This window comes from Equus quagga, chromosome 8, assembly GCF_021613505.1.
Source record: "Equus quagga isolate Etosha38 chromosome 8, UCLA_HA_Equagga_1.0, whole genome shotgun sequence".
NCBI classification, from domain to species: domain Eukaryota; kingdom Metazoa; phylum Chordata; class Mammalia; order Perissodactyla; family Equidae; genus Equus; species Equus quagga.
In genome coordinates, this window is record NC_060274.1 from 43,833,027 (window position 1) to 43,860,909 (window position 27,883).

General features: G+C 49.9%; 1 protein-coding gene across 3 annotated transcripts; it reads left to right on the forward strand.

The window, feature by feature from the left end:
* Positions 1-1,752: 1,752 nt before the first annotated feature.
* UPP1 (uridine phosphorylase 1) lies at positions 1,753-25,125 on the forward strand. Of its 3 annotated transcripts, XM_046670710.1 has the most exons (9): positions 2,682-2,961; positions 6,217-6,311; positions 12,375-12,439; positions 18,409-18,526; positions 19,973-20,131; positions 21,226-21,340; positions 23,729-23,938; positions 24,214-24,360; positions 24,923-25,125. In XM_046670710.1, the coding sequence occupies exons 1-9, from the start codon at positions 2,697-2,699 to the stop codon at positions 25,069-25,071; spliced, it is 1,323 nt and encodes a 440-aa protein (XP_046526666.1). In that variant the 5' UTR covers positions 2,682-2,696; the 3' UTR covers positions 25,072-25,125. The 3 variants fall into 3 exon arrangements, with proteins under 3 accessions (XP_046526669.1, XP_046526667.1, XP_046526666.1); XM_046670713.1 differs by lacking the exons at positions 2,682-2,961; positions 6,217-6,311 and adding an exon at positions 1,753-2,047; XM_046670711.1 differs by lacking the exons at positions 2,682-2,961; positions 6,217-6,311 and adding an exon at positions 2,077-2,417.
* Positions 25,126-27,883: the final 2,758 nt, after the last annotated feature.

Consider the following 27,883-nt stretch of genomic DNA (forward strand, 5'->3'; position numbering starts at 1 on the left):
CAGAAGAAACCTGCATGAGTGGAGAGAGACATTACGTTCATAGATTGGAAGGTTCAGCAATAATGAAGATGTCATTTCGTCAACCCAACTCCAAATACAACTAGGAAAAGTAGGGATTACAGCCAAGGAGCAGCATGAGGTCAGAGGATGGAAAAATACTGAGAGGAGACATCAAAGGTAGAGGGATTCTGGCTAAACCAACTTAGAAGGTTTCTTGCTGAGGGCAGGCAAGGGTGATACGATAAGGGGGGAGAGACGGTAATGAGGAACTTGATAGAAATTGAGGATGATTGGACACCAAGTGTCTCAGTCTGTTGGGCTGCTGTACCAGAAGTAACAGACTGGGTGACTTGCGAGCAATAGACATTCATTTCTTACAGGTCTGGAGGTTGTAAGTCCTAGATCAGGGAGCCAGCAAGGTCGAGTTCTAGCGGCGGCCGCTTTCTTCTGTCCTCACATGGTGGAGAGAGAGAGCAACCAAGATCTCCTGTGACTCTTCTAAGGGCACTAACTCCATTCATGGGGACCTCACCTTCATAACCTCACCTAATCCTAAGCACCTCCCAAAGGCCCCACCTCCTAACACCATCACACTGGGAGGTACAGCTTCAACAGGAAGAAGGGCATGTGGGAAACTGAGTGCAGACAGAGCCGGGCAGCAGCAAGGGGTGGGGTGACACTGCGGGCCCTCCTTTACTTCTGCATTTGGTGTCACAGATTGGACAGGTCGCAGAGACCCTGAGCTTTCCTGCTGGGAAGGCCCCTGCTTAGGTGACAACTGCATCCTGCCAGCAGCACTTCTCCAACAGGTGAAGACCAAGAAGGCAGGAACACATCACTGGTTGCATACATCAGGCGCCTGGGGCCACTTTAGAAATGTTCTGGTGGGTAATCCCAGAACAGTGTGTGTGACACAAAGGTACCTGCCCTCCCACAGGTGAGGAGAGGATGCTTTTCTCCTTCATTCTGTCTCATTAACAATCAAAAGCTGGCTGTGACCACGACATTGTTTCATGACCTCCTCATGGGGCTGGCTGGCTGTGTGAAAAACACTCTTCTTGGAGGTTTCTACCCTCTCTCTCAGTGGGGTTCAGGAAAGCTGGGTAGCCGCTAGGATGGCAAGGGAAGGGCAGCTGGCACCCGGAACTAGAGAGCGCGCGGGCCAAGGCAGTGCAGAAGCCTCAGTTAATCTCTCTAAACTATCCCAGCTTTGGCAGAATTCGAGTAGTTTGGAACTACAGCCGGGTTCTGGTGAGCGGACAGCAGTGGGTGTCATTATGTGGTGTGGTCAGGCCCTCACGGAGCGACTGATTCCCTGTGCCACCTCTCAGAGCCCACCGCCCCTCTTTGAAGGAGGGGGGGTCTGGCCTGGCGGTGTGAGGACTGTGTGTCCCTTAGCTTTTCTGTCTGTAACAGATTTAGAAATGGCTGGACACAATTTCGTTTCCAGTCTGTAACATTTACGAGGTTTTAATTTGACCAAGTCTGCGCTATTTCATCTGCCGGTTTACATGCAGCCTCTTGGAAACGAAAGAAAAAGGGTGCTAATCTCCCAGAGGTCACCGGCCACTGCTGTCCACTTCCCCCGAGATCCTCAGGCACGGAGCTCCGTCGCTGCAGGCTGCATGTGCAGCGTACGTGCTGGGCAGCAGCGACAGGTGGCTCTCTAGCAGCGTGTAGTCTTCGCTGGAATCAGTTCTGCGGTCTCAGCTGGTGACTGTGAATGGATGAGTCATTTCCTCTCCCTGGGCCAGCGTCTCCCGGCTTTCCAGAAGCTACTGGGGAGCTCCCAGGACCAGGAAGGTCCCAAAAGAGAAACCGAGGCCGGAGAGATCAGGAGACCTCAGCTGACATGGCCCAGCCCAGATTCTCGACCGCCAGCCAGGGCTGGTTTCACGTGGTTTCTCTCTCGCACTTTCTGTCGGCCCGCTGGCGGTGGGGCCCCCTCAGATAGACCCGGGCTCCTGCACCAGCTGTGTGACCTTGGGTGGTCAGATTTTCTTTCTCCCAAGTCTCCTCTGCTGTCGGACCGGGAGGAAAACACTTGGTAAGATTTCCTCTTTGCTGCGGGTGGCTTAATGACTAACAGAGAAGTCGCTGAGCAGTCACCACGGCCCGCCCGAGGAGGAAACAATAGCCGGCGGAGGACCGCGGGCCGCCCTCCAGGACCCCTTGGGGGCGGGGACCGGCAGGGGGAAGAGCTGGGGGCGCGGCCAGCCGAGCCGGCCGGCGGAGGGACCGGCGGGGCGGGGCTCGGAGGCGCGCCCGCTGGGAGGCGTGCACAGACTTTGATCAGAAATTCACTTTGCTCCTACTTATCTCCTTGAACGGATCGGGTGCGCACGAGAGCCGCCCCTTCTTCGGCGCCTAGGCGAGGTCTTCGTCTCCGGCGGCGCTGAGCTGGTGCGTGTAACGCGGTGAGTGCTCCGCGGCCGGGGCTGGGCTTTCGGGAACGTTTTACCGAGGCTCGCATAGATCCGGACTATCAGCTGAAAGGATGTGCGGAGAGCGGGGCGGGGGAGGGGGCCCAGAGAAGGTGCGTGGGGAGGGGAGTACACAAAGAGGGCGCGCGGGGAGGGTGCGCGCGGGGTGCCCCGGGAGGAGAGTGCGCAGGGTCCGGGAGGGTGAGGACGCGGGCGCTCAGACGAGGGTGAGCGTGGGGAGAGTGCGCTGGGAGGAGGGTACGAGCGGGGAGGATGAGTAGGGTGCGTTGGGAGCGGGGTGCGCGGGGAGCCAGGCCAGGAAGGTCCTCGGGGTGGACGTGCCGGGAGGAGGGTGCGCTGGGTGGATATGCGGTTAGCCGTGCCACGAGGTTGCGCGCCGGGAGGGTGCACTTCCTCCCGTCCGCCCACAGCCGGTCTTTCTCCGGCGTCCCCGGCCTCCGGTGGCGCACAGCGATGTGTCTGTCGATCTCCAGGCGAGGATCCACCTGGTGGAGACGATGCGATGGGGGCGCAGCAGGTCAGGTTCAGCTCCCGCCGCCAAGCACGGGCAGCGCTTCTCCGCAGCCCAAACCCGGGCGGGAAAGGGTGCGGGAACACCTAGAACTCCCGTTTTCATGGGGGAGGGAATAAAATTACATTTTGGAGAATGATTTTTACCAAACCTTCAGAGTTCAAATGGACTGAAGTGTACGTTGAGCCAACATTTGACAGTGTTGCAGCATAAAATAGTGTCATCGTGTTGACTGGCAGGTCAAAAGAGAAACTTTACCGTCATAAATTATATGACACAAATAGAATTTGCACGGGGGAGTGGGCCCTTTTACAGTTCTTGTTTATGGCAAGTTGTCCTTGGACCTGGAAGGGTCCAGAGAGAACCTCACACATCTTGTCTCCCTCCCAGGTCAGGGCTCGGCCGGTGACTCAGGGTCACCGCCTGGCAGCCTTCCTGATCGGCCTGGGACTGGCCTTAGGATTTCATCTCCCGGATGCAGAATGTGCCCCACTTTTCTGTTCTTTCTGGGTCTCTGTTCATGCTCTGTGGCCCTCAAATCCAGCCATGCTGGAATCATGTGTTGGGGAGGAAAAACTATCCTCTTAGGTTGAATTCTTGGAGGACTGCAAATTAAAATGACAAAAGACAGATTAGCAAGAGAAAAAACAGATTTTGGAGGGAGTTCACAGAAAAGTGTGACTCCAGGAGGTGGTTAGAATTTGGGGTTTGTAAGTCATCTTACTGGGGATGCCGGGGCAGAGGGGCACTTCTAGGAGAACAAATGACTTCTTAGAAGGGAGGGCAGAAAGGGCACTTAGGGAACAGGACTCTGAAAGATAAATGAACCTTACAGAAGAGATGAGAGATGACAGTGACAATGTCTTTGGTTTTTTTCAGAGAAGAGAAGATTAGAGTTGCTTTTAGGAAGAGGCGGTTCATGAAATTGAGTTGTTTTGCGAGGCTCTGCTGTTAGGCAGATAAGGGATTTCAGGAATTCAAATGTCTTCAGCTCAGAATAGTTATGCAACAGTGGCTTATTCTGGACCCCTTGTGAGGGTCTAACATGTCGATCTCTGACTGTCATTCCTTACTTCCACCCTTTCAGAGGCACCCAGTCACCTGATGCTCCAGTATTTTATGGTGGCACACACTGCCAAAGCGCTTGGCCCCGACCCTTCCCCTGGTTCCATCTCCCTGAGCTGAGCTGGCTGAGTGGTTTCTCTGTCTGCTCCAGGGCTGCTTTCCTACACATCACATGGGGTTTCGTGTCTTCTTGCAGTAAAGGACTGTTAGTCCTGTCTTCTCTCCACTGGATCTGCCTGGCTCTTCCTAGTCAGGCATCATTAAGAACCAACCCATTACTCAGGCTTAACCAGATCAGCCTCCTGGGGGCTGTCTGCACCTTCCTGGGCTCTCCCCTTTAGCTCACCTGCAGTGGAGTCCACTCTTGGCTGGCTGCCTTTGTTACACTGAACTCTAGCTTCTCAGTGTCCCAGATCTCTGTCATCTCTCTTTATACGTCACTGTTGTGTGGTAACAATTTCTGGTGACCACAGAAAGGTGAGGTCCTCTGACCGCCCTCCTGAGTTTCTAGAGCCCCTGGCGGAGTGTGGGGTCTTTGCCTCGACCCTAAGTGGCCGCCCAGACAGTTCTGTCTGGAGGCTCACCATAGCAGGTGCTTTTACACTAGCCAGATTCTAAACTGAACAGGCATACCGCTAGGGTCCGGGACAGCTACCTGTTGGTGATTTCAAGAGTTTCTTAAATGACTAATGGGTGCACTGCTTAGCACTTTCTGCTATCTTACAGATACTTCATGCTTTTTCTATTTATGTTAATAAGAAGATGAAAGATTTTACCCCAGTGGACTAAAAGTACTAGGCAAGCACCAGAATTCCCCGCTACTGCAGTACTGGGCATCGCTCTTGGAAGATGAGCAGGGATAAGGCGGGACCAGGTTGCGCCTTTCTTGGGGTAACAGTGCTGCAGTGGGCTCATTCAGTGACTGGGTTTGGCAGATTGACTTTTCTCAGCTGTGCTGGAAACAAGAAGGGGAAGCTGTACCAGGGCTCCGTCTGAGATTGTTAGCACACAAAGATGAGGTTCTGTGCCCAGTGCTCACTGGGCCCTCCTTTGGAGGTAGATTATGGGGTGTCTGTAAATCCCTTTTAGGTACCTTTTATAACTTATTTTTTTCTTTTGCAATAAAACTTTAAATAGGATTATTTTGGAATTTTGAAGACTTTGCTTTTAAGTGCACTTTTTAAAAGATCTTATCTAATTGAAGCATTCCTTCTGATGGCCAGTGTAATTTCCTGAGGCTGATGGCAGTTTGGTGAGACCTTTAGGCACAAATAGAGTCCATCCCACATTTCTGTCTGACCATCTCCGACTGCAAAATGGGGTATAACTGCATTTTTGTCCAGCCGTATTTTGGGACCTCCAACCTGACGATTATCAAGCCAAGCCCTCACGATGTGAAACAAGCTTAGTAAGATCTTGCTGTTCTTTGTGAATATTTGCAGCTTCTAGAACCTTTTGGTTTTGAGCCATTGTGCCCGAAGGTGGCGTGCATGACTTTTTAAAGATTAAAGATCTCTACGTTTCTTGGTTTGGAAGCTCAAAAGGAGCTCAGAGTGGCTACTGTAATTTTAAATTGTCCTGGGTTATCCTGCCAGCTGTTTACAGTTATCCTCATTTTAGGGGGCTTTCTCCAAGGTGGCCACAGCAAACGAGGTCTTTCTAGGGGATAGTGTGTAGGGTCTAAAAGTGTGTGCTTGAGGGAACAGCGCCCCCAAGAATAACCAGGGGGTTGCCTTTTTCCTTTATGTGTTCTGGCACTCACGGGGTTCAGAGCTGAATGAGCCGCGGACGAGCTGCCACCGCCTGCTTCCCCATGAGCAGTAGGGCCCAGTAAGATATGTTCTCCAAAAGGGGTCCCTGTGAGGCTGGCACATCGTGGGCAGATGCCCTCACGCCTCCGTAAAATCCTTTCACCTGAGAATATCCTGAAGGAGGGGAGGGAACAGTGCCTCTTTTCTTTGGAGTCAGAAGATCTTCGTAAGGTTAATTTCTAAAGGGAGTTTGTTACGGGCACCGAGAAAGTCCCAAAACAGCCAATTCAATTTAGACAGACATTAACACACAGTTCTACATATAACATAGATCAGAATGCTAGCCAGACTGCCGGGAGGACCTCAGAACCGGACTGGCAGGAGGAACTCAGAACCAGGAGTAACTTCCCAAGTGAACTTTCTGTCCTGTCTTGGCTTGTCTCAGGTGGTTCAGGCCCACGGTCCGGGACTCAGCCCACCAGAATTCCTCAGAATCCAGGCCAAACTTACATTTCCAGGGGCTCAAACCAGAGAGATGAGGTAAGGGCCAGTTGCTCTCTCAAAGTTACTCGCCCAGAGAAATCTTGATCCAGAAGCTGTTTCTTCTCTCAAAAGAAAAAAAGCGCCTTGGGGCCTAAACCACTGCGCCTGGACAGGGGAATCAGACGAGCCTCTAGACAGAATTGTCTGGGCAGCCACTTAGGATCGAGGCAAAGACCCCACACCCCGCCAGGGGCTCTGGAAACTCAGGAGGGTGGTCAGAGGACGTTGCCCTTTTGTGGTCACCAGAAATTGTTACCCCACAACGGTGAGGTTCTTTGCCTGATATGCATAAAAAGTCAATTATTCTGGCGTCAGCTTTTGAGAAAAGAAAAGGCTTTATTTCGAGGTTGACCAGCAAGGAGACAGAAGGCAAAGCTCTCAGATCTGTCTCCCAGCTCAGGGTTTGGGGCGAAATTCAAGAGGTTGGGAGAATAGGCTGGTGGGTGGAAACGCTGGCGAGGCGGATGTCGACTGGAGGCCTTTAAACATTTATGGTAAAGTGTGGAAGGGGCGTTAACATCGGATCTTCCCAGACAGCGGACCCTCGCTTCTGATAAGAGTCCGACTTTCAAGTTCCGGTCGTGTCCTGGTCCTTTGGTTCCGTAGAGAGGGAGAATCTTTGGTTCTGGTATCATTTCAGGTCAAGATTTTCTCCTCTGTGCGTGGTCTGGCTATGTGACTTGCAAACTTTTTTGCTGACTTCTTCTGAAAAACAGCTCTTAATCACTCTGTTGATAAGATGGGGTCAGTTCGAACTGGTCCTGGTGGGCCTGTGGTTACAAGATGTTGCGGAGGCTGGAAATGCGTTTTACAACGTTGAGCACGTAGCCTTAGAAAATGCATTCTACATATTATCTATGGGAGGTAAAAGGTCCAGGGTGCGTAACAACTTTAATTCAGTAAAACAATTGAAAAAGCAGTTGTCAGAAATAGTCCCTAAATTCTATGAATGACCTCTCCTGTGACTACCTCTCCTGGTTAAACTGCACGAGGGCAGTGCTTGGAGGTCCCCATCCCCATGTCTTCAGCATGCAGAAGCCAGGCCCCTTTCCTGCTGAGCAGCCAGACAGGGGGCACTCCCTCAGGGGTTCCCTCCTGTGGCTGAGAAAGGGCCTTGAGGAGGCCTTTTGTCTGGGCCTTAAGTTGTGACCTGGAGTTGCATGGACGGCGGTGGATGCTGGGTGCAGGGACCCCTCTGCTACACTAAACCCTGTTGGACCAAAGTTTGGCCTCAGTACTACAGGGACTGCAACACTCACTAGATCTATTTCCTGATTCCTTTGAAGACTGGAAAAAGTGTAGACTTACTCACCTTTTTTTTTAACTTGAAAACTTCTTTTCAAATTCAGACGTCACTGTGTCCCTGAATTGTTATTGCTTCATTCTGAATCATCACCAGGGTCTCCTTTTACATACCTGCTCCCTACCACCAGCCTGCCTTCAGCTCAGGGGCAGCAGGGAGGGGGGCCTCTGGAAGAGGAGCAAGTCTGGGTGAGTAAGCAGCCTGCCCTCCAGGGTGGACTGGCTCTTGGTTCCCACCCTCTGCTCCACTGGTCTACGGGGAAGTACGTTGAGAAGTGAGAGACTTCCTTCACCTCCGTCCCATCTTTGACCTCTCACTGGGTGGGTGGGGTGACCCTATGATTTATCCTGCACACCCACATTTTTTAAGAGTGAAACGTGGTTCTAATAATTGTGCCATGGCTCCCCTGGCGACAAACTGCCTGGGAGGTCACTGTGATGCAGGCTCGGTGAGTCAAGGAGTTGAAAGAAAGATGTCTTGGACTCTCAAGGTCTGACAGTAGTGCTCTTTTATTCAGAGGATAGTGTGGAACAGCATGGGGACAGGACCCATGGGCAGTAAGAGCTGCAATGTGTTGAGGGTTAGAGCTAAATTTATAAGACATAGGTGTGTGAGTTATTTCTTTACAAGACAAAGGAAAGATGATGTAAAAAGTCATTAAATGGTATCAGTGCTGGTGGGGTCTGGTTATTGAGTGGTCCTATAACTTTAGATAAGAATCGGACCGGATTACGTCATCATGCCCTATGCTTCCCGGAGGATGTTGGTGGTGGAGGGTAACATGAGGTTACCAGACAAGCACAATAAACAAGAGCAATATCACCATGCAGACTTAAGTCCTTGCCTCCCCATTAAGAGTTTCTAGAGATAAGGTCATCCCCCCTTCCTCTGGTGCAGAGAGGGAGACACCCCTACAGGTGGAGATCTCCCTTACAGATGTGAATGTCTCCCAACAAAGGGCAAGCAAATTCTACTCCTCAGAGCCTCCTTCCCATCTGCAGTTTTTAAAAGTAACCAGCCCAAAATAATCCTCATCAACTGCACGCGCGAACATCCTAAGTTATTTAATGGGGAGCTTTGCAAAAGAGCATTGCAGAAGTCTGCCATTCTCTCTGCACAGAGTTGGTTAAAGAAAGCCTTGCATAGTGCAGGGCCTAAGCCACCCACTCCGAGCGGGGGCAGAGTAAGTCTAGGGGAGGCTCATAGCATGGAGGAGAGCGCTGGCAAGTGCCAAGAATGCGGGGGAAGCAGGCATGGAGCAGACTCAGGAAGGAGCACGAGGAGGTAAAGGCCAGGGCAGGGAAGAGGATTCTCTGGTACAGAGGCAAGAAAAGCAGCCAGGTCCGGAGTGACACTTTCTCTGCAGGGCAGATGCCTTCTCTGCTGCTTGGTTTCCTTTGCTGGAAAATAAGGCTTGGATTCTCTCTGGGGAGTACTGTGCATTCTCTGATTCACTGCTGCCTGCAGGAAGGCGCTTCTAACTTTTGTCTTTCTAGCTCCCCATGCCCAAAGGAAGAAAGAGCAGGCTGGAAGGTACAGATTCCCGGGGGAGGTTGCTGTGAGCACGTATTGCTTGTACTGGGGAACATTGGCTGCCCCACAGAAAGTGGCCCTGGGGACCATGACTCTGCGTGACCCCAGGCACTACTTCTTTTCTCAGTGGAGAAGTGAAAGCCCAACAAGGAGGTCTGTGGGCTGGCTGCCCAGGATGCTATCTGCACGTAGAATATGCAGCCCACTCCCCATGACCTTGGCAGGGCTAGGAGAGGTGGGACCCCAGAGAGAGCTCAGAGCCAGGGACTGCAGGGTGCTGCTGCTGATGGTTGTGTTTCCTGGAGACCAGACTTCTTCAGAAGCTGGGATGTCTTTGTACATCTGTTTGATGGATGCTGAAGGCAAATTGTGACCTTAGATTCTGATCACCAATTAAAATTCCAATTTGTTTTCCCTACACCACCAAGCAGTTCTTTGACACCAGCTGACATCCTACAGTTCAACTCAATTCTGACACTGTACCTGCAGAGAGCATCGGATGCCACAGGTTAAGGCTTCTGTCCCACAAGACTGCTCTTCCCTCTTCAGACTCCAGTCGAAAGTCCAGATTGTCACCTGTCCTTCTGATCAACCTGCTGTAGCTCAGAGGTTCCCTTGACCCCCTCCTTGGGTTGGATTAATTTGCTAGAGCAGCTCATGGAACTCAGAGAAACATTTTACTTCCTAGATCACCGGTTTATTATAAAAGGCTATGACTGAGGAACAGCCAGATGGTGGAGATGCGGAGGGCAAGATATGGGGAAAGGGCGTGGAGCTTCCATGCCCTCTTTCGGAGCCACTCTCCCCGAATCTCCACGTAGTCACCAACCTGGAAGCTCTCTGAGCCCTGTCCTTTTGGATTTTTCTGGAGGCTTCATTACAGAGCCATGATTGATTAAATCATTGGCCATTGGTGATCAGTTCAGCTTCCAGCCCCCTCCCCTCCCTGGAGGTCAGGGGGTGGGACTGAAATTTCCACCTCTCTAATTGCAGGCTGGTTTCCCTGGCAACCCGCTGTATCCTGGTGCCTCATAACATAACAAAAGACACTTTTTATCACTCTCAACAAAGGAAATTCCTTGGGTTTTGGGAGCATGAGCCAGAAAGGGATGGAGACCAAATATAATATATAATATATATAATATTATATAAATATGATATTTACTCAGAATATCATAGACCAGAAGTCTATGACCCTGGGTCCCTCCCTCAGGCATCATGGGGAACCGCTGCCCTCACTGCCCCCAGCTTCTCCCCCCTCCCCTCTGCACGTGTTTGTCGTGTGGCTCTGGTGATGTGGGGTGAGGGCCGGTACCTCTTTCAAGCCTCATTCCCTGCCTCGGCTCTCCTTAGCTGGACTAAGAGAGGCTGGCATTTCCAAAAGAGTGGTGTCTATAAATGCCAGGGAGGACAAAGTCAGGTGAGGAGAGACAAGGTAGCAATTGCAGGAAAGTTTTTGTTCCAGACCCACTTCTTTTGTTTTTTTTTTTTTGAGGAAGATCAGCCCTGAGCTAACATCTGCTGCCAATCCTCTTTTTGCTGAGGAAGGCTGGCCCTGAGCTAACATCCATGCCCATCTTCCTCTACTTTATATGTGGGACGCCTGCCACAGTATGGCTTGCATATGGACAAGCGGGGCCATGTCCACACCTGGGATCTGAACTGGCGAACCCCGGGCCGCAGAAGCGGAATGTGCAAACTTAACCGCTGTGCCACCGGGCCAGCCCCTCCAGACCCACTTCTTATAAGATCCTGTGTTTTTCAGAATTTGCTAAAAATGGTCAGTATTTAACTGTGGTAATAACAGTTATAAATCCCTTTCTCCAAAAAGGGGCCTTTGGCGTTTTAGCTTGGTGGGCTATAGTTTTTTCATTGGTGGCTGGTTGGGAACCTGTCTTGGGAGTAATGGCCTCGCTGCATGCTGCAGACTCCACTCACCTGCATTGCCAAACCCTGGCTTCACTTTCCTGTCTAAAGCGGACTGCGCCCTTCCCGCCAGGCTGTTGGGGGAACTGGGAGCCTGGCAGGTGCAAGGCTTTCAGGGACTCTCATGAGTTCACCTGCTGGTTCTCTGGCTCAGCTCTGCCCTTCTCCACACAGAGACGTGGTCTTAGGTAAGTGTGCTGATTGCTGAACCCCAGTAAAATCGCTGGGTCATGTCTATGTGGTTTTTCCTGTCTCTGGCTTTGGAGTGCTGGCAGGGCGGAGGGTTGAGTCAGACCTGTCTTAGGTCCCTCTCTTTCCAAGACATGTTCTTGAGAGCTGGTGCTTTTGCCCTGAGCTGTCCTTGCGACCTGAAGGAGGATGGTCAAGATTCAGGGCAGGGCAGCTGGGGTGTTCTCTTGGGTCAAGGCGGCCTTGGCTGGCAAGCCTGGAAGTGAGGAGAGGTTTTCTACCCAAGTATGAGGTGCCAACCCTCTTTGGTTTTTGGCATGTTTTTGCTAGCTCCTCTCTGAACTTAGCAGCTCTCTAAGTCATGGGTGTGTACAGACATACGTGTGGTGTAAATGTCTAAAGACTTCCACTTGATTCCACTGACCTTCCACAGGTTAGCACAGCCTCGCTGTCAGAGTGACCTTGGTTCTACTGGGGGCATTCACTAGTGTTAAATTAATTAAACACGAAGACCACTAGACTGAGGGGCCTCCAATGCCGAGGTGGCCTGTGTCAGCAAACCAAAATCTGAGCCTGTAAATGCCTGAAGTTTACAAAATCAAAACGTTAAGGGTGACCAGCCTCAAATAGTCAATTGGGCTTCAAGCTGCAGCCAATCAGTGATTGCTTTCTGCACTATCTTGCTGTAAGTCTCTCTGCAGCCCCTGATGGCAGAGCGCTCCTGATGGCCACTGCCAGTTTGGTGCTGCCCGGTTCAAATTGATTTGTGCTCAAATACACTCTTAACATTTTTAATATGCCTCAGTTTATTTTTTTTTAATTTTTTTGAAGATTGGCCCTGAGCTAACATCTGTTGCTAGTCTTCCTCTTTTTTTTTTTTCTTCCCATAGCCCCAGTACATAGTTGTAGATCCCAGTTGTAAGTCATTCTAGTTCTTTTATGTGGGATGCCACCACAGCACAGCCTGATGAGTGGTGCTAGGTTTGTGCCCAGCGTCTGAACTGGTGAACCCAGGGCTACTGAAGCAGAGTGGGCGAACCCAACCACTCAGCCACGGAGTGGCCCCCTCAGTTTCTTTTTTAACATTCTTCTGTGTTGTTTTCTCCTAGGGTCCTGCCTCAGCTGGGAGAATGGCCTCCTCAGTGGCCGAAACAAAGGAACTTGAAAATCATAGGTAAGGTTCTGACCGCCTGGGCTGGGCTGGGTTTTGGGTTTATCGTGATTACTTTGTGCCACACAGTTTTCTGAGAGCTGACACGTATTAGCACATTTGATTCTTGTGGCAGAGCCTGAGGCCTGAGGGGTGAGACTGACTGGGCTCCTCATCCAGGTTCTGAATCTTAAATACTTCTTTATTTCTTTGCAGGTTTTCATAATTCTGGTTTGTTCTTCTCATGGCCTCTCTTTTAAATTTATTTTTACATTGCTGGAAAAGCAAGAATTTCTTGTCTTAATCCTGATTCCTACAAAGACTTTAAGTGCACTGATTTTTCTAGTTTCCTCTCCACCCACTGGGAGATCCTGTCAGACATGCTGCTGTGGCCTCGCCGTCCTGCTGGCTCTGACCTTGACGATGCCCTGGGTTGTATGCGACCCCCTGGGAGCCCTTGTGATGTTAGGAATTTCTCTGTGACCTCCTGCTGCCTCTCTGAAGTCTCTCCCGGGGTGGTCACATGTCCAGGTCGTAATTTCACATGGACGCCTGTCCCCGCTCCTTCCTTCTCCGTAGGTTCTGAGGTCTGTTTTCGTGTCTCGGGCTGGCTTGTGGACATTACCTGCAGTGACAACTTCTTAACTGAACCAGTTAACTTAACCAGTATCCCTGGTGCTTTCAGTCATTGACAACCACAGATGCCTGGTCCCCAATTTCTGAGGCCACTCGTAGGTCGAGGACGTCAGGGGCTGGGGGAGGGGCACGGTTGAAAGGAAGGCTGAGAAGGGAGGCTTGGACATCAAGTGCCACCTGTGTGGCTCCACTGGAGAGCTACCCTTTCCCTTCACTTAGTAATTGTTTTACGCTCCCTCAATAGTTTTACTGTCGTGTGTGTCAGCCTTTTTTGAAGATGCAACTGTGAACGTTTAAAATGGGGATTCTGATAGAACCTAGCTTCTGCGGTGGCTGTGAGCGCTAAGTTGTTAGGTATCAGCTATTAATAGTCATTTCTATCACAAAGTTGAATGCCGTCCATCTTGCTAATCTGTATATTCCTCACGCCCAGGGTGGGGCCTGATGCCTGGCTGGTGTTAGATTCGGCTGAGGTTCCCGGAGCTTTCCCTCCCTCCCGGCCCAGGAGCCCTGCTCATCTCTTCTAGTCCCCTTGCATACCTGACCTAAGACACCTGAGCCAGTTTGTATAACAGTTGGTAGTGCTTTCTGTTCCCTGCTGATAAACTCCTGGAATCAGAAGCTAGTTTTTGTTCATTTTTCGTCTCACACGTTTCTTTTACATTGTAGGTGCTCAGTTAATATTTGTTAAATCAATAAAGTGACAGAATAAAGCAAGATAAAGTCACTTGAAATTGTGTATAGACTAGAGAAATCATTTTCCAAGTAATATATCTTTGACTTGTTATTTTAAAATCCTTTAGAAAATAAGTTTGAGCATGTTTTGGGTCGTTATGGTTCGTCTCCCCAGTTTATATATTTTAAAGTCATTGCTGGGCTTCACAGTTACACACTACTTCCTTTTCCTCCTCTTCCTGGAATCAAAGAAACAAGGAAGGTTTTCTATTTTGAAATATGTGACAATGTTGTCTTAATCACATCCTGTTTCGTCGGTTCTGGTGCTTGCTGGTCAGCCCTTCCTTCTATTTGATACTCTGTGTGTTCATAGCATCCTGAAGGAGAATGGAAACCATAATTACGTTATGTGACTATGTTATGATGTCAGAATTTCAGGTTGGCCTAGAGGTCAAAAAGACTTTCTGGGAAAACTTAGGGATTGTCTTAACTATGCATATGTCTGGATTTGGTCCCTTGAAAAGTGGCCTCCCCACCCCAGGAGCATAAAACCAACCTGAATCTGGAGAGCCAGGTAGCCTGCTAGGGCTGATCAAGGGGTGAGGGGCATATAAGTGCGGCTCTGTGCCTTGGGCAGGTTACTTGTCCTTCCTGAGTGAGATTTGCAGCGTGTCTGCTCCTGGTACCAGAATGTGAGGAGGCAGTCAGCACCGTCCATAAAGGATCCTGGTTTATGGATCAACCAGAGATGTTTGAAATCTAACACTTGCCCGTGACAATCAACCAGCACCCTTCTTTTTATAAAAAGATCCTTCTGTCTCTCTTTAATGTTTTGTGCTTATCTCTTTTATATGAGCCTTTCGAAAGTGTTCGGCTATGAGTTAATTGGGACGCCATTCTAGCGAAATAGGATGGGAAATTTGAGAAACATGAAAGGAAGAAGCAAAGGGTGGAAGAGAGAGAAGCGGGAGCTCTCTGAGTCTGGAGCCTAGGTGCCTGCTGTTGATGCCCAGTGCCAGATGGAACAGAGAATGCATAAAATAATAGATGAAATAGAACAGGGGATAGATCAAATGGTAGGTAAGACAGATGAGACAGGAAAGGGCCGTTTCACCCTTGTTTTGCGTGTCTGCTGCACTCGTGCTGCAGAGATTCAGAGATAAATAAGACATCGTCATGGTGTCCGGGAGTTTTTTGTTACAGGAGATGATTAAAATTATTATGTTAATTATATAAATAATTATTGTAAGATATAGATAAGGTATAATGAGCATCATCTGGAGAGAGAGCTGGAGAATGGACGAGATCTCAGAGGAGAGAGCGTCCTTGTGCCTGGAGGGCAGAGCAGAGGGCTAAGGTTGGAATCAGGACACCCCAGTTAGGGGCAGGAGACAGAACCAGTCGTGGGGCAGAGAGTCACTGAGACAGTGTCGCCCGGGGAAGACAGGCTTTCAAGACAAGTGAAAACTAGTAAGGACTGTTTAATCTTACAGAAAGACCCAGGGAAATGAGCAGTAAGAAAACACGTTGTTAATGGGGACTCTGGGGAGAGGAGGTTTGGTTTGGTTGGTGGGAATGAGTTGAGGAGCATGAGCGAGGGAAGTGGAGGCAGGAAGTTTCAGCACCATAGCTGGTGTCTCCAGCAATCCGCGTGACGCATAATAATTCTCAGGAATCTGAAAGCCAGCGGAAAGGACAGCTAGAAGTGGTGAGGGTATGTCACTTATATTGTCTAAAACATTCGTGGCCAGCAATCGGGCTACTCACTAAACAAACACCAGCTCTGACACCACTGGGTGATCTATTCCACGGTGCCCTTGTCCATCTTTGTTCTTGGCCATCTTTTCATGCTAGGGCCTTGAATTTTCTCCCTCGATTTTAACTATCACCCAGGTGTAATGACACCAAGATGCAGATAGACAACTTCTTTTTATCAGCCCAAACTAAAGGGAAACCCAACTGCATTTTAAATATCTCCACACCTCAAACAGTGAGTTCAAAGGTGACCCCACATCTTATCTCTCAACTTAAATTTCCAACTTGTGTATTTCCTCACTTTGGTGACCCCACTGTTAGGGAAGCCAGAAATCTTGGGCTCATTTTAGACTGTCTTTATTCCACAGATACAGTCAGTGTGACCTGTAAGTTCAGTTGATGTTTAGCTCCTGAAGGATTCCTTTCCACTGATGCCCAGCACCTGGGTTCAGGGCCTCCTCCTGCCTGCTGAGAAGCTTGTGCTAAACCTATCCGGGGTTTCCCAGCCTTGAGCCAGCACACTGCTCAGCTTTCAGAGGCGCTGCAGGAGTGATAGTTCTCGAATGCACATCTGCGTACATTTCCCTGGCATGATACCTTTCTCTGACTCCTGTCCCAGGGCCAAGTGTCACCTCCCAGCTCCTCTGAATCGAGCTTGACCAGCTGCCCTACACCTGTGCTTAGTGTTCACTTCTGTTGAGACAGAATGCACCAGACACCCCACTCCGTCAGGTGTCCCTGTCCAGGTGCATATTGTCCCCTTTGTCTGGGGTGGCCTTCCTATTTTTGTATCCTCCATGAGGAATCTTGCACATCCTTCTAAACCAGTGGTGAGAAGTTTTTTCTGTGAGAGGCCAGAGAGTAAATATCTGCAGCTTTGGGGCTGTTAGATCTCTGTCACAAATCCTCGACTCTGCTGGTGTAGCCGTAGCACAGAAGCAGCCGTATTTAACACATGAACAAAAGAGCGTGGCCGTGTGCCAACAAAACTGCAAGCAGCCAGGGAGCTGGCTTTGTCCTGCGGGCTGCACTGACCGACCTCTGCTCTGAACTGTCAGATGTTATCTTTCCCAGCATGCTGCGCCTTCTCTCTCTTACAGTAGTTAACATTGCACAGTAATTGTTTTGCTTACATCTGCTTTCCTTACTCTATTTTGTGCATCTTGGAGTCATGAGCTGTCTTAGAGTGATCTCTTAGGTCTAACAAAGTGACTGGGGCAGGGTAGGTCTTCAGTGCAGGCGTTAACTCATGACTGAGTTATGCCAATAGTTTACAGATAATTTATTTTCCTGGGAAATAATCCGTGTTATCACACCCAAAACAATGATAAATAAATGAAAATAGAAATTGGCATTGTAGCTATCTGGAGCATCTGTTTGGTAGGGAAATGTGTATTGTCAGTTAGATTTTGAGATATTAGACAACCTCCCAAACACTGGGACCCCCTAGGAAGAGGCCACTGCCTTATAGACTTGTGTCACAGTGAAGTGTCTTCCCAAATGGAACAGCGGGAATTCTGCGCTGTATTAGCTTGATGGGCTACGTTTAAACAGGAGTGAGGATGTGTGAGCTGGCCTGTGTCGACCTCTGTATTAGTATTTCCAAAAGAGGCCACTGAGGCTTTCATCTCTTGCGTCTTTTTTTTCTTTCTTTGAGAATTAGATTGAGGAGGAAACATGATCAGTAGGTTCTGGGCAGAAAGTCAGACTGAGAAGGAAGAAAAGGAAGTTCCTGAATGCTCTGTCTCCCTCTGTGCCTCTGGCATCTGGCAGGCCTGGATTTCCTGCTGGGCAGCGCCCCTGTCTGTGAGAGTCAGGAGGGCACAGATGTCAAAGGTGTGGTTAGGGTTCTCTCTAAGGGATTTGTCAGGTGAAGATGCAATCTAGACCGAGGCATCTAGTTTTGTAAATAAAGTTTCACTGTAACACAACCACACTTGTTTGCATGTTGTCTGTGGCCACTTTCATATGACAACAGCAGAATTGAGAAGTTATGACAGAGCCCATATGGCCTGTAAAGCCAAAAACACTGCTTGACCTTTTATGACAGAAAGTTTGCTGACTCCTATCCTGGACCAGCAGCATGCTGTCCAATAGAAACAATTATGTGAGCCACACAAACTTTCTAGTAGCCACATTGGAAGAAAACAAAATAAAAAGATGTCTTATCTTGCACTCCCATTGGACACGGTATGGGAGAAGTGCTTGCTAGTGCAACAGGACAAGAAAAAGAAATACAGGAACTACAGACTGGAAAGGGTATCTCTGGGTGGGAGAATTAAAGGCGATTTTTTCCTTCTATTTCTGTCCATATTTCCTATGGTGAATGTATTATTATTTTTTTTTTTTTTAAAGATTTTATTTTTTCCTTTTTCTCCCCAAAGCCCCCCGGTACGTAGTTGTATATTCTTCGTTGTGGGTCCTTCTAGTTGTGGCATGTGGGATGCTGCCTCAGCGTGGTTTGATGAGCAGTGCCATGTCCGTGCCCAGGCTTCGAACCAACGAAACACTGGGCCGCCTGCAGCGGAGCACATGAACTTAACCAGTCAGCCACGGGGCCAGCCCCGGTGAATATATTACTTTTAAAATAAAGTCAAGTTTATGTGTTGCATGAACTTGAGTCGCAACTGGCTCTATACTCCTTATATGGGGTGATGTAGCAGTTTGCTCTTTGTACTTTTTTGTGCTTTTCTGAGTTCTTTCTGATCACCCTCCAGACAAGGGTCGTGGGTGTAAAGAGGGGTGTTGAGGGGAAGGCACAGGGGGAAGGCGGGAGACAGGGATGTGGGGGCCTTTTCAGCTCTGGGCTGTCTTATCCTCCGTGCCATGTGCTGCATGCATCTCGCCGACACAGGGCACTTCTGTAATGATGTTGGCCACTGGACACCCGGGTTTTATAATCCTTCTCCTTTCCTGTTTTGTAACAGTGACTGCTGCGTAAAACTTTGCAATCCAAATGTAGCAACCATGAAAGAAGATGTCCTCTACCATTTTAACCTCAGCACCGCCACACATGATTTCCCAGCCATGTTTGGGGACGTGAAGGTAAAAAGCAGGGCTTTCAATTCTGGGGATTTGTCTTAAGATCAGCCTGCTCATAGGTGATACAGGCAGACGTCCTTACCAAGGGCTGAGGTGACAGAGGACAAGTTCATGAAGTTATATGTTTACTAGAGTTTTGCACATTGTTACTTTTCAGGTATGTAAACCAGCAAGTAAAAGAAAACTATAGTAATTACAGCCATGTTGGTCCCTAGTTAATCTCTTACAAATTTAGTATATAAAGGAAACAATAGAAAATAAATTTTCTGACGCTTCATTGAGAGAAAAGGAAAAAGGAGGTACGAATGTTTTCTAGAGGATCAAGGGATAATAAGTAAGAATAGTGATGTTGTGTCTGTTTGTAATTTAAGATGCATGTTGATACTGTCTAGTTCATTGCCTTTAACGGCTTGTTTTGCTGAATGTGGCTTCCAGTCCATTTTCCCTACAGAGCCTTAAGTTCCTCAGTTCCAATTTGTCCTCACGCAGGACATTGAAAATGTCTAATTCTTGTGGGTAAAGATGGACTGATGCTTAGATTCAAAACAAAACAGAGCGGTGACACTGGACTCCCTTGGTGCTGCGTGGGATCCTCAGACCCCACGGCAGAGTTATGGCCCATCAGCCACTGTGTTCTTTTGTGGTTTCAACTGTGGCACAACTTTCCATGTGTTCTTAATTTATTCAGTTTTCATTCTTCCATTAAGTTTGGCCTATAATTTTTCTAGGCTATTGAAATTTTCTTTTTCATATTTAGAGACTAATAATTCTTTGATCATCAAACTCCTTAAAACTGGCTTATTTACTTGTTTTTCTTATATAAAACAAAATGAAAGTAATTTGTCATATATGGCACTTTGCAGATTAAAGGTTTTACTTCTCTGAGGCACCCCAACCCCCGTAGCCATGACTTCTCAAGGCCCCACTGGGCCGCTCACTCTTTCCATGCCTTGACCATTTGGCCCTTGGATGTCCAGGTGAGAGGTAGCGGTTAGGCCCTTTTTACAGATGGGCTGCGGGCCCTGGTGGCACAGGGAGGAGCCTGCATCATTGTATTCCAAACCCAGGCTCCCTGCAGTACAGCGAGCTGCTGTCCACGTGACAGAGAGCAAGCAGGCCTGGAACCTGGAATTACCTTCTTAGAGAGAGCAAATGTCTGGTTTGCCTGCGTTTTGTGGGGCCGATTGCTCTGCACTGCCATGGCCTCTTGCATGAGGTGGTGATTTCATAAACCAGGGCTTCTCAAACTCGAGTGAGCATCAGAATCACCAGGAATCTTACATTACTGACCCCCTGACACAGCAGGTCCGGGATGAGGACAGGGAACTTCATTTCCAGCAAGTTCTGGGAGATGCTGCTGTTGCTGGTCGAGGGCCCCACTTTGAGTGCCCTGCTGTGTAGACAGTGTGCTGCACCTGCACTGACGGCACCTCTGCTCTCTGTTTGCAGTTTGTGTGTGTTGGTGGAAGCCCTTCCCGGATGAAAGCCTTCATCAGATACGTGGCCTCAGAGCTGGGCCTTGACCGCCCAGGAATGGACTATCCCAACATCTGTGCAGGGACAGACCGCTACGCCATGTTTAAAGTGGGACCTGTGCTGTCTGTCAGTGTGAGTACCTGCCCTCCTGGGGGCTCAGTGCTCGGGCTCTGCAAGCTGCCCACCTACCCTCCACACACACACAGACCGGGTGTCCTCCATCAGGCTGGGGGCAAGGTGAGCGCACAGTTGGGCTGCAGAGATGGTGGCTCCAGCCCTCCGGGTGCAGTCTCTAGGAGGGACCACGCACAAATGGAGACACACATGTACATACACCCAGCTCTGTACACACGGTGAGGGTCTCGGGGTGGACGCAGGAGGAGGTACACTGCCACCTCACATGGAGTTACTTCCTTGTCACTGATTTAGCAATGAGTGAACAAAGAAATGTCTGCTATCCTACCAGAAAAGCTTCTCGTTTCCCTGTTTGGGTCACTACATAGAATTAAGGCTATCCCTGTGGTTGAGATGAGGACTCCTGTCTCTCTGGTCAGCTGAGACGTCTGGCAGCATCCACCATCTGAAACATACCAGTGAGCTGAGGTGTTGTTCAGTTCCGGCTAATTCATGGAAGCATGAATTATGCAAGACACCCTGACAAACCCATTCTCAAAGGGGTGCCTCTGCCTTAGGAGCAGCACCTGAAGTGCTGAGGGCATCCCAGGAGGGGCGTCATGGAGGATGTGGCATTGGGAGGGCCTCTGAAGGAGGGCAGGAGGTGGGGTGCAGAGAGACTTCAATGGGAGGAAATGGCACAGGTGGAACCAGGAGGTGTCAGTGTCCAGCAGGCTGGAAGACCAGCCACTTACTTAGTTTGGCTGAAGCAGAGAGTGCAGGGAGAAGAGTGCTGAGAGCCAAAACCCCAACAGGTGTGTGTGGGGTGGGCATTTGTGCCAGGCTTCCAAGACCAGCGGGGCTGTTTGTTACCTAGCAATAGCAGGCTGTTGCTCCCTTGCTGAGCCTCCGGTCCTCAGCCCGGGATGTATGGATCAAATGGGGTCGTCTGTTTGACGGCTTTGTGCAAACCTTGATAATTCCCACAGTGTTAATGGTTTTTAAATGTGCATTTTGAAGTACATCTTCTGTTACCGCCAGTTTGAAATGCACCACAGAACACGCAAAGGCACCACCTCAGGCTTAACCTTGGCATTTCTTCCTGCTTCCAGCATGGTATGGGCATTCCTTCCATTGCGATCATGCTGCACGAGCTCATCAAGCTGCTGTACCATGCCCGGTGCTCCGGCGTCACCGTCATCCGCATCGGCACCTCTGGTGGGATAGGTAAGTGTGCACTGGGCCCTGCCCGTGGCGAGCCTTGAGGACGAGGACCTGGAGCCCCTGCGGCAGACCAGTGTGGGGTGGACCTGGGTGCTCAGAGCTTCTTGCTCGGCGTTGTTCAAGGAAGCATGAGCAGGAGATGTGAAAAAAAGCTTGTTTTGTTACATTTTTTTTTGTCTAGTCCGTTCTCCCAACCCACACCCCAAACCACATAGCAGAAAGGCCCAGGCCGTGCATGTGCAGAAACACATCCTTTGGGTCATAGCCTGCACCTGCTTGTTGCTCGATTCTCTCTCTTATTCTTTCTAATCCCCTCTTTTCTGCCTTTCTCCTTTCCTTTGCTCACTTCTCCTCCTTATTCCTGCAAGGATTTGAAGCACCTTGTGAGAAAACCGACAGGAAAATCAAAGGGGAAGAGAGAGATGGAAAACAAAATTGAGATAAGTGTCCTTAAAGTTGCCTAAAAAGTCCCCAGCCCTCAACATGGTTTTGTTTTGTTTTGTTTTTAACATCACAAAGACACCAAAGAAAGAATAGGATGCAGTGAGAAAGCAAAATGCTGGAAGTTGTGTTGAGTTTTAAGCCAAAGTCTGTTCGGCAAATTCATCTTACGTAAGTTGTCCTGCTCTCTGACATCCCAATTCTGTGCCAGCCTTTCTGCTGAAAACTGGGTCCTAGCAATTCTCGCTCCCACCCAGGAGCTTGGAGTGCTGGAAGGCACCTGCAGTGGCCTTGCTGTTAGTGGCCCAGCCTGTGCCCATTTGTTTCTAACTGTCTGGGCCTGGCCTCTCCTGGATTTATGGTAATTCTAGAATTTAGGTTTTCTGACTATGAGAGGGGATTGCTGGAGACCCCAAATCTTCTGGATATATTATCTCATTCTTTTGTTTCATTACGTGGACAGACTGGTATGTAAAATCTGTGTTTGCAGGTTATAATTCAATGTTTAAAGAAGTTGTTCCTGGGAAAACATACCAATGCCCGTGAGCTGTCTGGGTCCTGAGGACTTAGTCTCTGATGCCATCGACCAGATGGACACTCACGGCCGTGCACTCATGCAAGCGTCTGCCAAGAACTCTAGCAAATCATTCCCGAGTTCTTGCTTTGGAGAGATTTTTAAAATTGATCATCAGAGAGAATTCTAGAGGGAATAGTGTAGATTTTGAGTCCCCTGAAATTGCCCCATAAAAATGGACAGATCAGTTAGAGAGCCAAACCCCAGACCCTTAGGCAACATTGATGACAAAGTGTGACATAGCATCCCCACAAATCTCAAAATACGAATGGTGAGTGGGTGGAATGGCACCCACTCAAGAGGAAGCACGAGGTGGCTGCAGGGTTTCTGATGGACATGAGAACAGAGGAATCCCAAAATAGCCAACAGGTACCCCTAGTAAGGTGTGGGGCCTGTGTTAGTAGCAGCAGCTGACACTGGGAGGGGGTTTGCATGCTCCGATTTGAGGGTGATGCTAACATCAGAAGGGGCTTGAACATTCTGGGCCCTGTGAATTCATGAAAGCTGTCAGCCTGAGCTTTCTTCCAGGTCCAGCCTCAGTGTGGGGAGAACCTGCTGAGAGGAGAATCTGAGTTGACCAGACAGGGACCAAAATGGCAAGAGAGAAAATCCAGACACAGATTCCTGGGGGAGCCGTTCAGAGCCATATCCTAGCACTCCGCCACATTCCTTATGTCTCACTGGAGCCACGTGGGCTCTAGAATAGATCCCCTGACTTCTTCCTCCTTCCTAGATGTTTAGGAAAATGAATTTCACATTAAAATAAGTATCAGGAAAGGCTCATGGCCACATCCCATTCAAAGTTATTATGAGACTAAAGAACAAGAAGCAGAACAATGTCCCTACAAACGTGAACATGCTCAGGGAGGTATGCCTGGAACCCAGTAATGCGTCAATCCCAGAGGAAAATGGGATTGGTCAGTAGGTGGTAATTGTTGGAGCTGGGTTTGGGGTGTATGGGGATTCATTATAGTATTAATGTCTACTTTTATATTTACTTGCAATCTTAAATAATAAAAAGGTACAAAACAGGGACCAATTAAACACGTTCTGGTAATGGAGGGCCAGACAGTTAAAAATGGCAATGACTGGAAGTCATAAAACACTTAGCATGAGATGGGCAGCTTCCTGGCAATTTTCTCTTTCTTCTTTGCACTTTTCTCTTCTGTATTTTCTGCAACGCTTACGCATTAATTACTTTTATCATCAGAAGAAAACATTTGATGCAGGAAATGGATCCTTACCTAGTTCTTTTTAGAATGTTACTGATGCTTCACTATTTTGGCCCATAGATGGATCATTTTCCTTTCTGCATGTGCTTTGCTGCGCCCTCCCTGTATGTCCCCAGTGGCTGTGACATCTGTTTCTTCTTTCAGGTCTGGAGCCTGGCTCTGTGGTGATTACCCGGCAGGCAGTGGATGCCTGCTTCAAGCCAGAGTTCGAGCAGGTGGTCCTGGGGAAGCGAGTTATTCGGAGCACGGACCTCGATGAGCAGCTCGTGCAGGAGCTGACACAGTGCTCTGCAGACCTGAGTGAATTCACCACGGTCGTGGGAAACACCATGTGCACCCTGGACTTCTATGAAGGTGAGAGGGGCGGGCCTGGCCTCCCCTCGGCAGCCTGGCCTCCTGTGTGGGGCTGTCCATCCTGCCCCTGACTCCTCTCCGTCATTGTTTCCACGGCGGTTGTAACGCTGCTTCTGAGGGGGTGATTTGCGCTCCAGGGCAGGTGGGGCCTGGAGGGATCAAAAGTGTCCCTGTGCCCTGGTGGGTAGCACAGTGTTGGCATGCAGAAGGAGCTTACTACGTGCATGTGGTGAGTGCACCCAAGTCAATGTCAGCACCTCTCCACATGTCTTCAGGGCAAGGCCGCCTAGACGGCGCTCTCTGCTTCTACACGGAGAAGGACAAGCAGGAGTATTTGAAGGCGGCCTACGCAGCTGGCATCCGGAACATTGAGATGGAGTCCTCAGTCTTTGCTGCCATGTGCAGTGCGTGTGGCCTCCGAGGTAGGCGGGCACTTGGTCGCTGCAGTCCTCTTCCCTTCTTCTGCCCTGCTGGCTCAGCCTCCATGCCTTTCTCTGGGACCTCCCCCTGGGCCCCCCACCACCAACACCTACCTTCCTCCCACCCTGCCCCGAAGGCATGTTTCTGGATGGGGTGGCATCCCTCACGCCTGTGTTCAGCCCGCCTTTGCTTGGCATGCGGTCAAATGCAGATTCTCAGTGTCTCTCCAGTGACTCACATGCCACTGGGCGAGATGAGAAAGATGCTCGAAAGACCCACCTCAGCTGAGCTCAGGTTTTGCTGCTAGTGAGTCTGTCTTTCAAAGCTCTTTGGATTCCTGATTTGGGGTTAATCCACCCCCGAGTTCCTACAAGGAACTCCAGCTCTGCTTTCTAAAATCCCTGCCTTCTGGAAGGCCGCCTGAGCTTTCTCTGTTTTCCATCTACCAACATGCCGCTGTTGGCCCTTCTCCTGAGGGGACGGCAGCAGTGACACCTCGTCTGTCTCTCTGGACTAAGCTAGAAACCCTGTGCTGTGCGTTGATGTGGCCTTTGCTCTCTGCAGCGGCTGTGGTGTGTGTCACTCTCCTCGACCGCCTGAAAGGGGACCAGATCAGCAGCCCTCACGAGGTGCTCGCCGAGTACCAGCAGCGGCCTCAGCGGCTCGTGGGCCACTTCATCAAGAAATGCCTCTCGGCGCCTGACGTCCCCTGAGCCTCAAAGGGGAGTGTTGTAATTGGTGCAAATAAAATCATTGTCAGAATCTCCTTTTGTGTGACTTCGTGCACGCTTTATGTTAGAATTTAGGAAATTAGGTTGCATTTCAGAGGCAAAGAATCCTGCATTAACTACACAGGACATTTTTTTAAAGCTTCATTGGAGCGTTTTCAACCCCATTAGCCTGATTTGGGTTTTCTTTAAGAACATTCCTGTAAATATTTGAATTTTGTAGGGAAAATTTTCAGGCTTTTAAATTCTACTGGTTGTCAAATTTCACATCACTAAGCAAGAAATCTGATTATAGTGCCAGAGAAATCATTTCCTGATGTATTTTTAGAATTGTGTACACCACGTGTAATGAGATACCACTGAAAACTGGGGAGGCAGATATCAGGAGTTTGAGACATAAATGCACACGCGAATATGCATATATATAGATATACACATGCAATTCCCAAGTCACATTCAGCCGTGCTTTTGGAAATTTCTCCATCAGCCTAGTCATACTACAGTAATTCCCTGTCTGTTCTCCACCATGCTAGCCACATGGATCTGGGTCCGACTCCTTGTGCGTGGCAGTGATGCAGCTCTGGGTCCAAGACAGGTGGTTCTGCGTGTCTGCCCATGGCTCGTTGACCTCAGGTCCGCTCACTCCTGGCCTTGCGCTGCCTCTACAGGCTGTGCTCCCAGCTGCCATGTTCCTTGGCTTCCTTCTGGGGTCAGTCATTGAGTGGGCCCAGCTGGGAGACTGGAGGGTGGGTGGAAGGGAGAATCCAGGGTCCTCTCCTGTCTCAGGTGAGTGTGGGAGCCACCACTTCTGGGGTGTCCTCAGCTCCCCCCAGCCCAGCAGTTGTTGGGTCTTGGGCCGTCTCTGACTTCTGGATTGCTGCAGTTGACTTCTCAACATTTATGTCAGCGTGGCCAATCTCTGGTATCCGATTGTTTTGAATACTCGAGGTAGGTTGTTCCTATCTGTACTGAGGCCTGCACTTGTGCTGCTCAGCTCTGCATGGCAGTGAGTTACGTGACTGCGGGGCACCAGGAAGCATGTTGGGACCATGGTGTTGATGAACGTGTGTAGTCCATGCACTTTTCAAAAAGCCCCTTCCCAGAGATTCTGAGCTTCACCCCAAATTGAGGGTTGCTAATCGAGTCATTCAGTATGTACTGAGCCTGGGCACCGTTCAGATGCTGAGAGCAAGAGATCCTCCTCCCCTCCCACCTTCCCATGTGCTGGAGGTTGTAGTTTTGGCTCCCTCCGTGGAGAATGTATCATTCAAAGCTTCTCCCTGGGCGCTCTCGAGTGGTTATTTGCTGCACTTTCAATGTGAGGCTGTCCAGGAGGAAGCAGCTAGAGGGCAGGGGTCCAACTGCAGCCCCCAGGGAGGCTGGCAGGTGCTGGAATGTGCGCTTAGCAGGCTTTAACCCTGGCGCTAGCTGTAGGAGCAGGACTTGTGCCTCTGTCCCTAGGCTATTGCTGTGCTCCCGTCTGCCCCCAAATTCCTGAGTACCATAGACTTCCTCTGGATGTCACCTGGCCCCTCTGGGTGCAGGTTGGTTCATCAGACAAACCTCGGCTCACATCCTCAGTGGGTCAGTCTCCCCACAGCCTCTGGCCTCTGAGCTGGCCTGGCCTACCGAACGTGCGGCTCCTGCAGCCTGCATACCCTGGCTGGGAGCCACTGTGCCATAGACAGTGGGTCACCGGTGTCTGTTGTCGCCAGGCCCCAGGCCGGGCTAAGGATGCAGATCGGGCCCATCACTCCAGCTGTGAGGGACTGGCAGGCTGGTCCTTTTTGTACCCCTCACATGCAGGTGTGGCTGATGGGGTCCCCCGCCACTTCCTGGGAATGCAGAAACTGGGCAGTTAACAGCATTGAAAGCTGTTACCAGCAAGAGAAGGACTGGTTCCCTGTAGGTGCTGTCTCTGCCGTGCCTGGAAGTCTCCCCCTGCTTGGCTGTTCTCGATCCTCCACTGCTGGGGGCCGTTCTGGAACCTGCTCCCTGACACCATCCTCTAGGGTGAGCAGAGGTAACATGACTCCTGTTGATCAGTTTTCACAGATGCAAGGCCACGGGAAGGGGCCCAGTGGGCCTGTGCTGCCCTCTGCTGGACGCAGGAGGAAGGGCATGTCACTCATGGGGTTGTGAGGCTAGTGAGGGCCACGTGGGGGTCGAACAGTGCCTCACACAGGGAACAACGGCTGAACAAAGTCTCTTCTGATGCGATAAAAATCATGATTATATTTATGCCATGACAACTGAACCTGTGGGATTAGTTTGGTTCCCAAGGTGACTCCAGAGCTGACATTGGAAACATCTTCAAACGTGTGTTACCCGGCTTCCTCAAGATGCCTCTAAAGACCGGTCTCTCCCTCTCCCTGCATGGCCACCCCACACTGAGTTCCTTGGCCTGGTCCCCAGGTCTCTTCCCTTCCAGTGCGGCCAGTGAGCAGGAATAGAGTGACACTGGCACAGTCCACTCTTGGTACTTCCAGCAAGTCAGAGAGAATTAGGGACATAATCAAGTTTGCTCTGTTGGAACTAACCACCCTGGATTTCGAAAACTAGTGTCAGCCATTTCCCCCCGCGTTTTCTTCTGGCGTGATCCTGAAGTGAAGGGCTCAGTACGGCTCCAGACTTTAATTGTTGAGCACTTTGTAAATCGGGAAGCAAGGAAGTCACCAGTGGGGTATTCAAGAGTTCGCACTGAAGCTGGTGGCACTCTCCTGAGAGAGCTCAGGGCTGGACGCGGAATCCTGGAGGCAGCGTGTCACCTCTTACTGCTGACTCCCCACTGGCTGCC

Excerpts from the sequence above, each read along its gene's own strand:
- UPP1 (XM_046670710.1), top strand. The coding sequence starts at position 2,697 with ATGAGTAGGGTGCGTTGGGAGCGGGGTGCGCGGGGAGCCAGGCCAGGA. Across the intron at positions 6,312-12,374 it reads GCTCAAACCAGAGAGATGAG|GGTCCTGCCTCAGCTGGGAG; the intron begins GTAAGGGCCAGT and ends GTTTTCTCCTAG. Across the intron at positions 23,939-24,213 it reads CACCCTGGACTTCTATGAAG|GGCAAGGCCGCCTAGACGGC; the intron begins GTGAGAGGGGCG and ends ACATGTCTTCAG.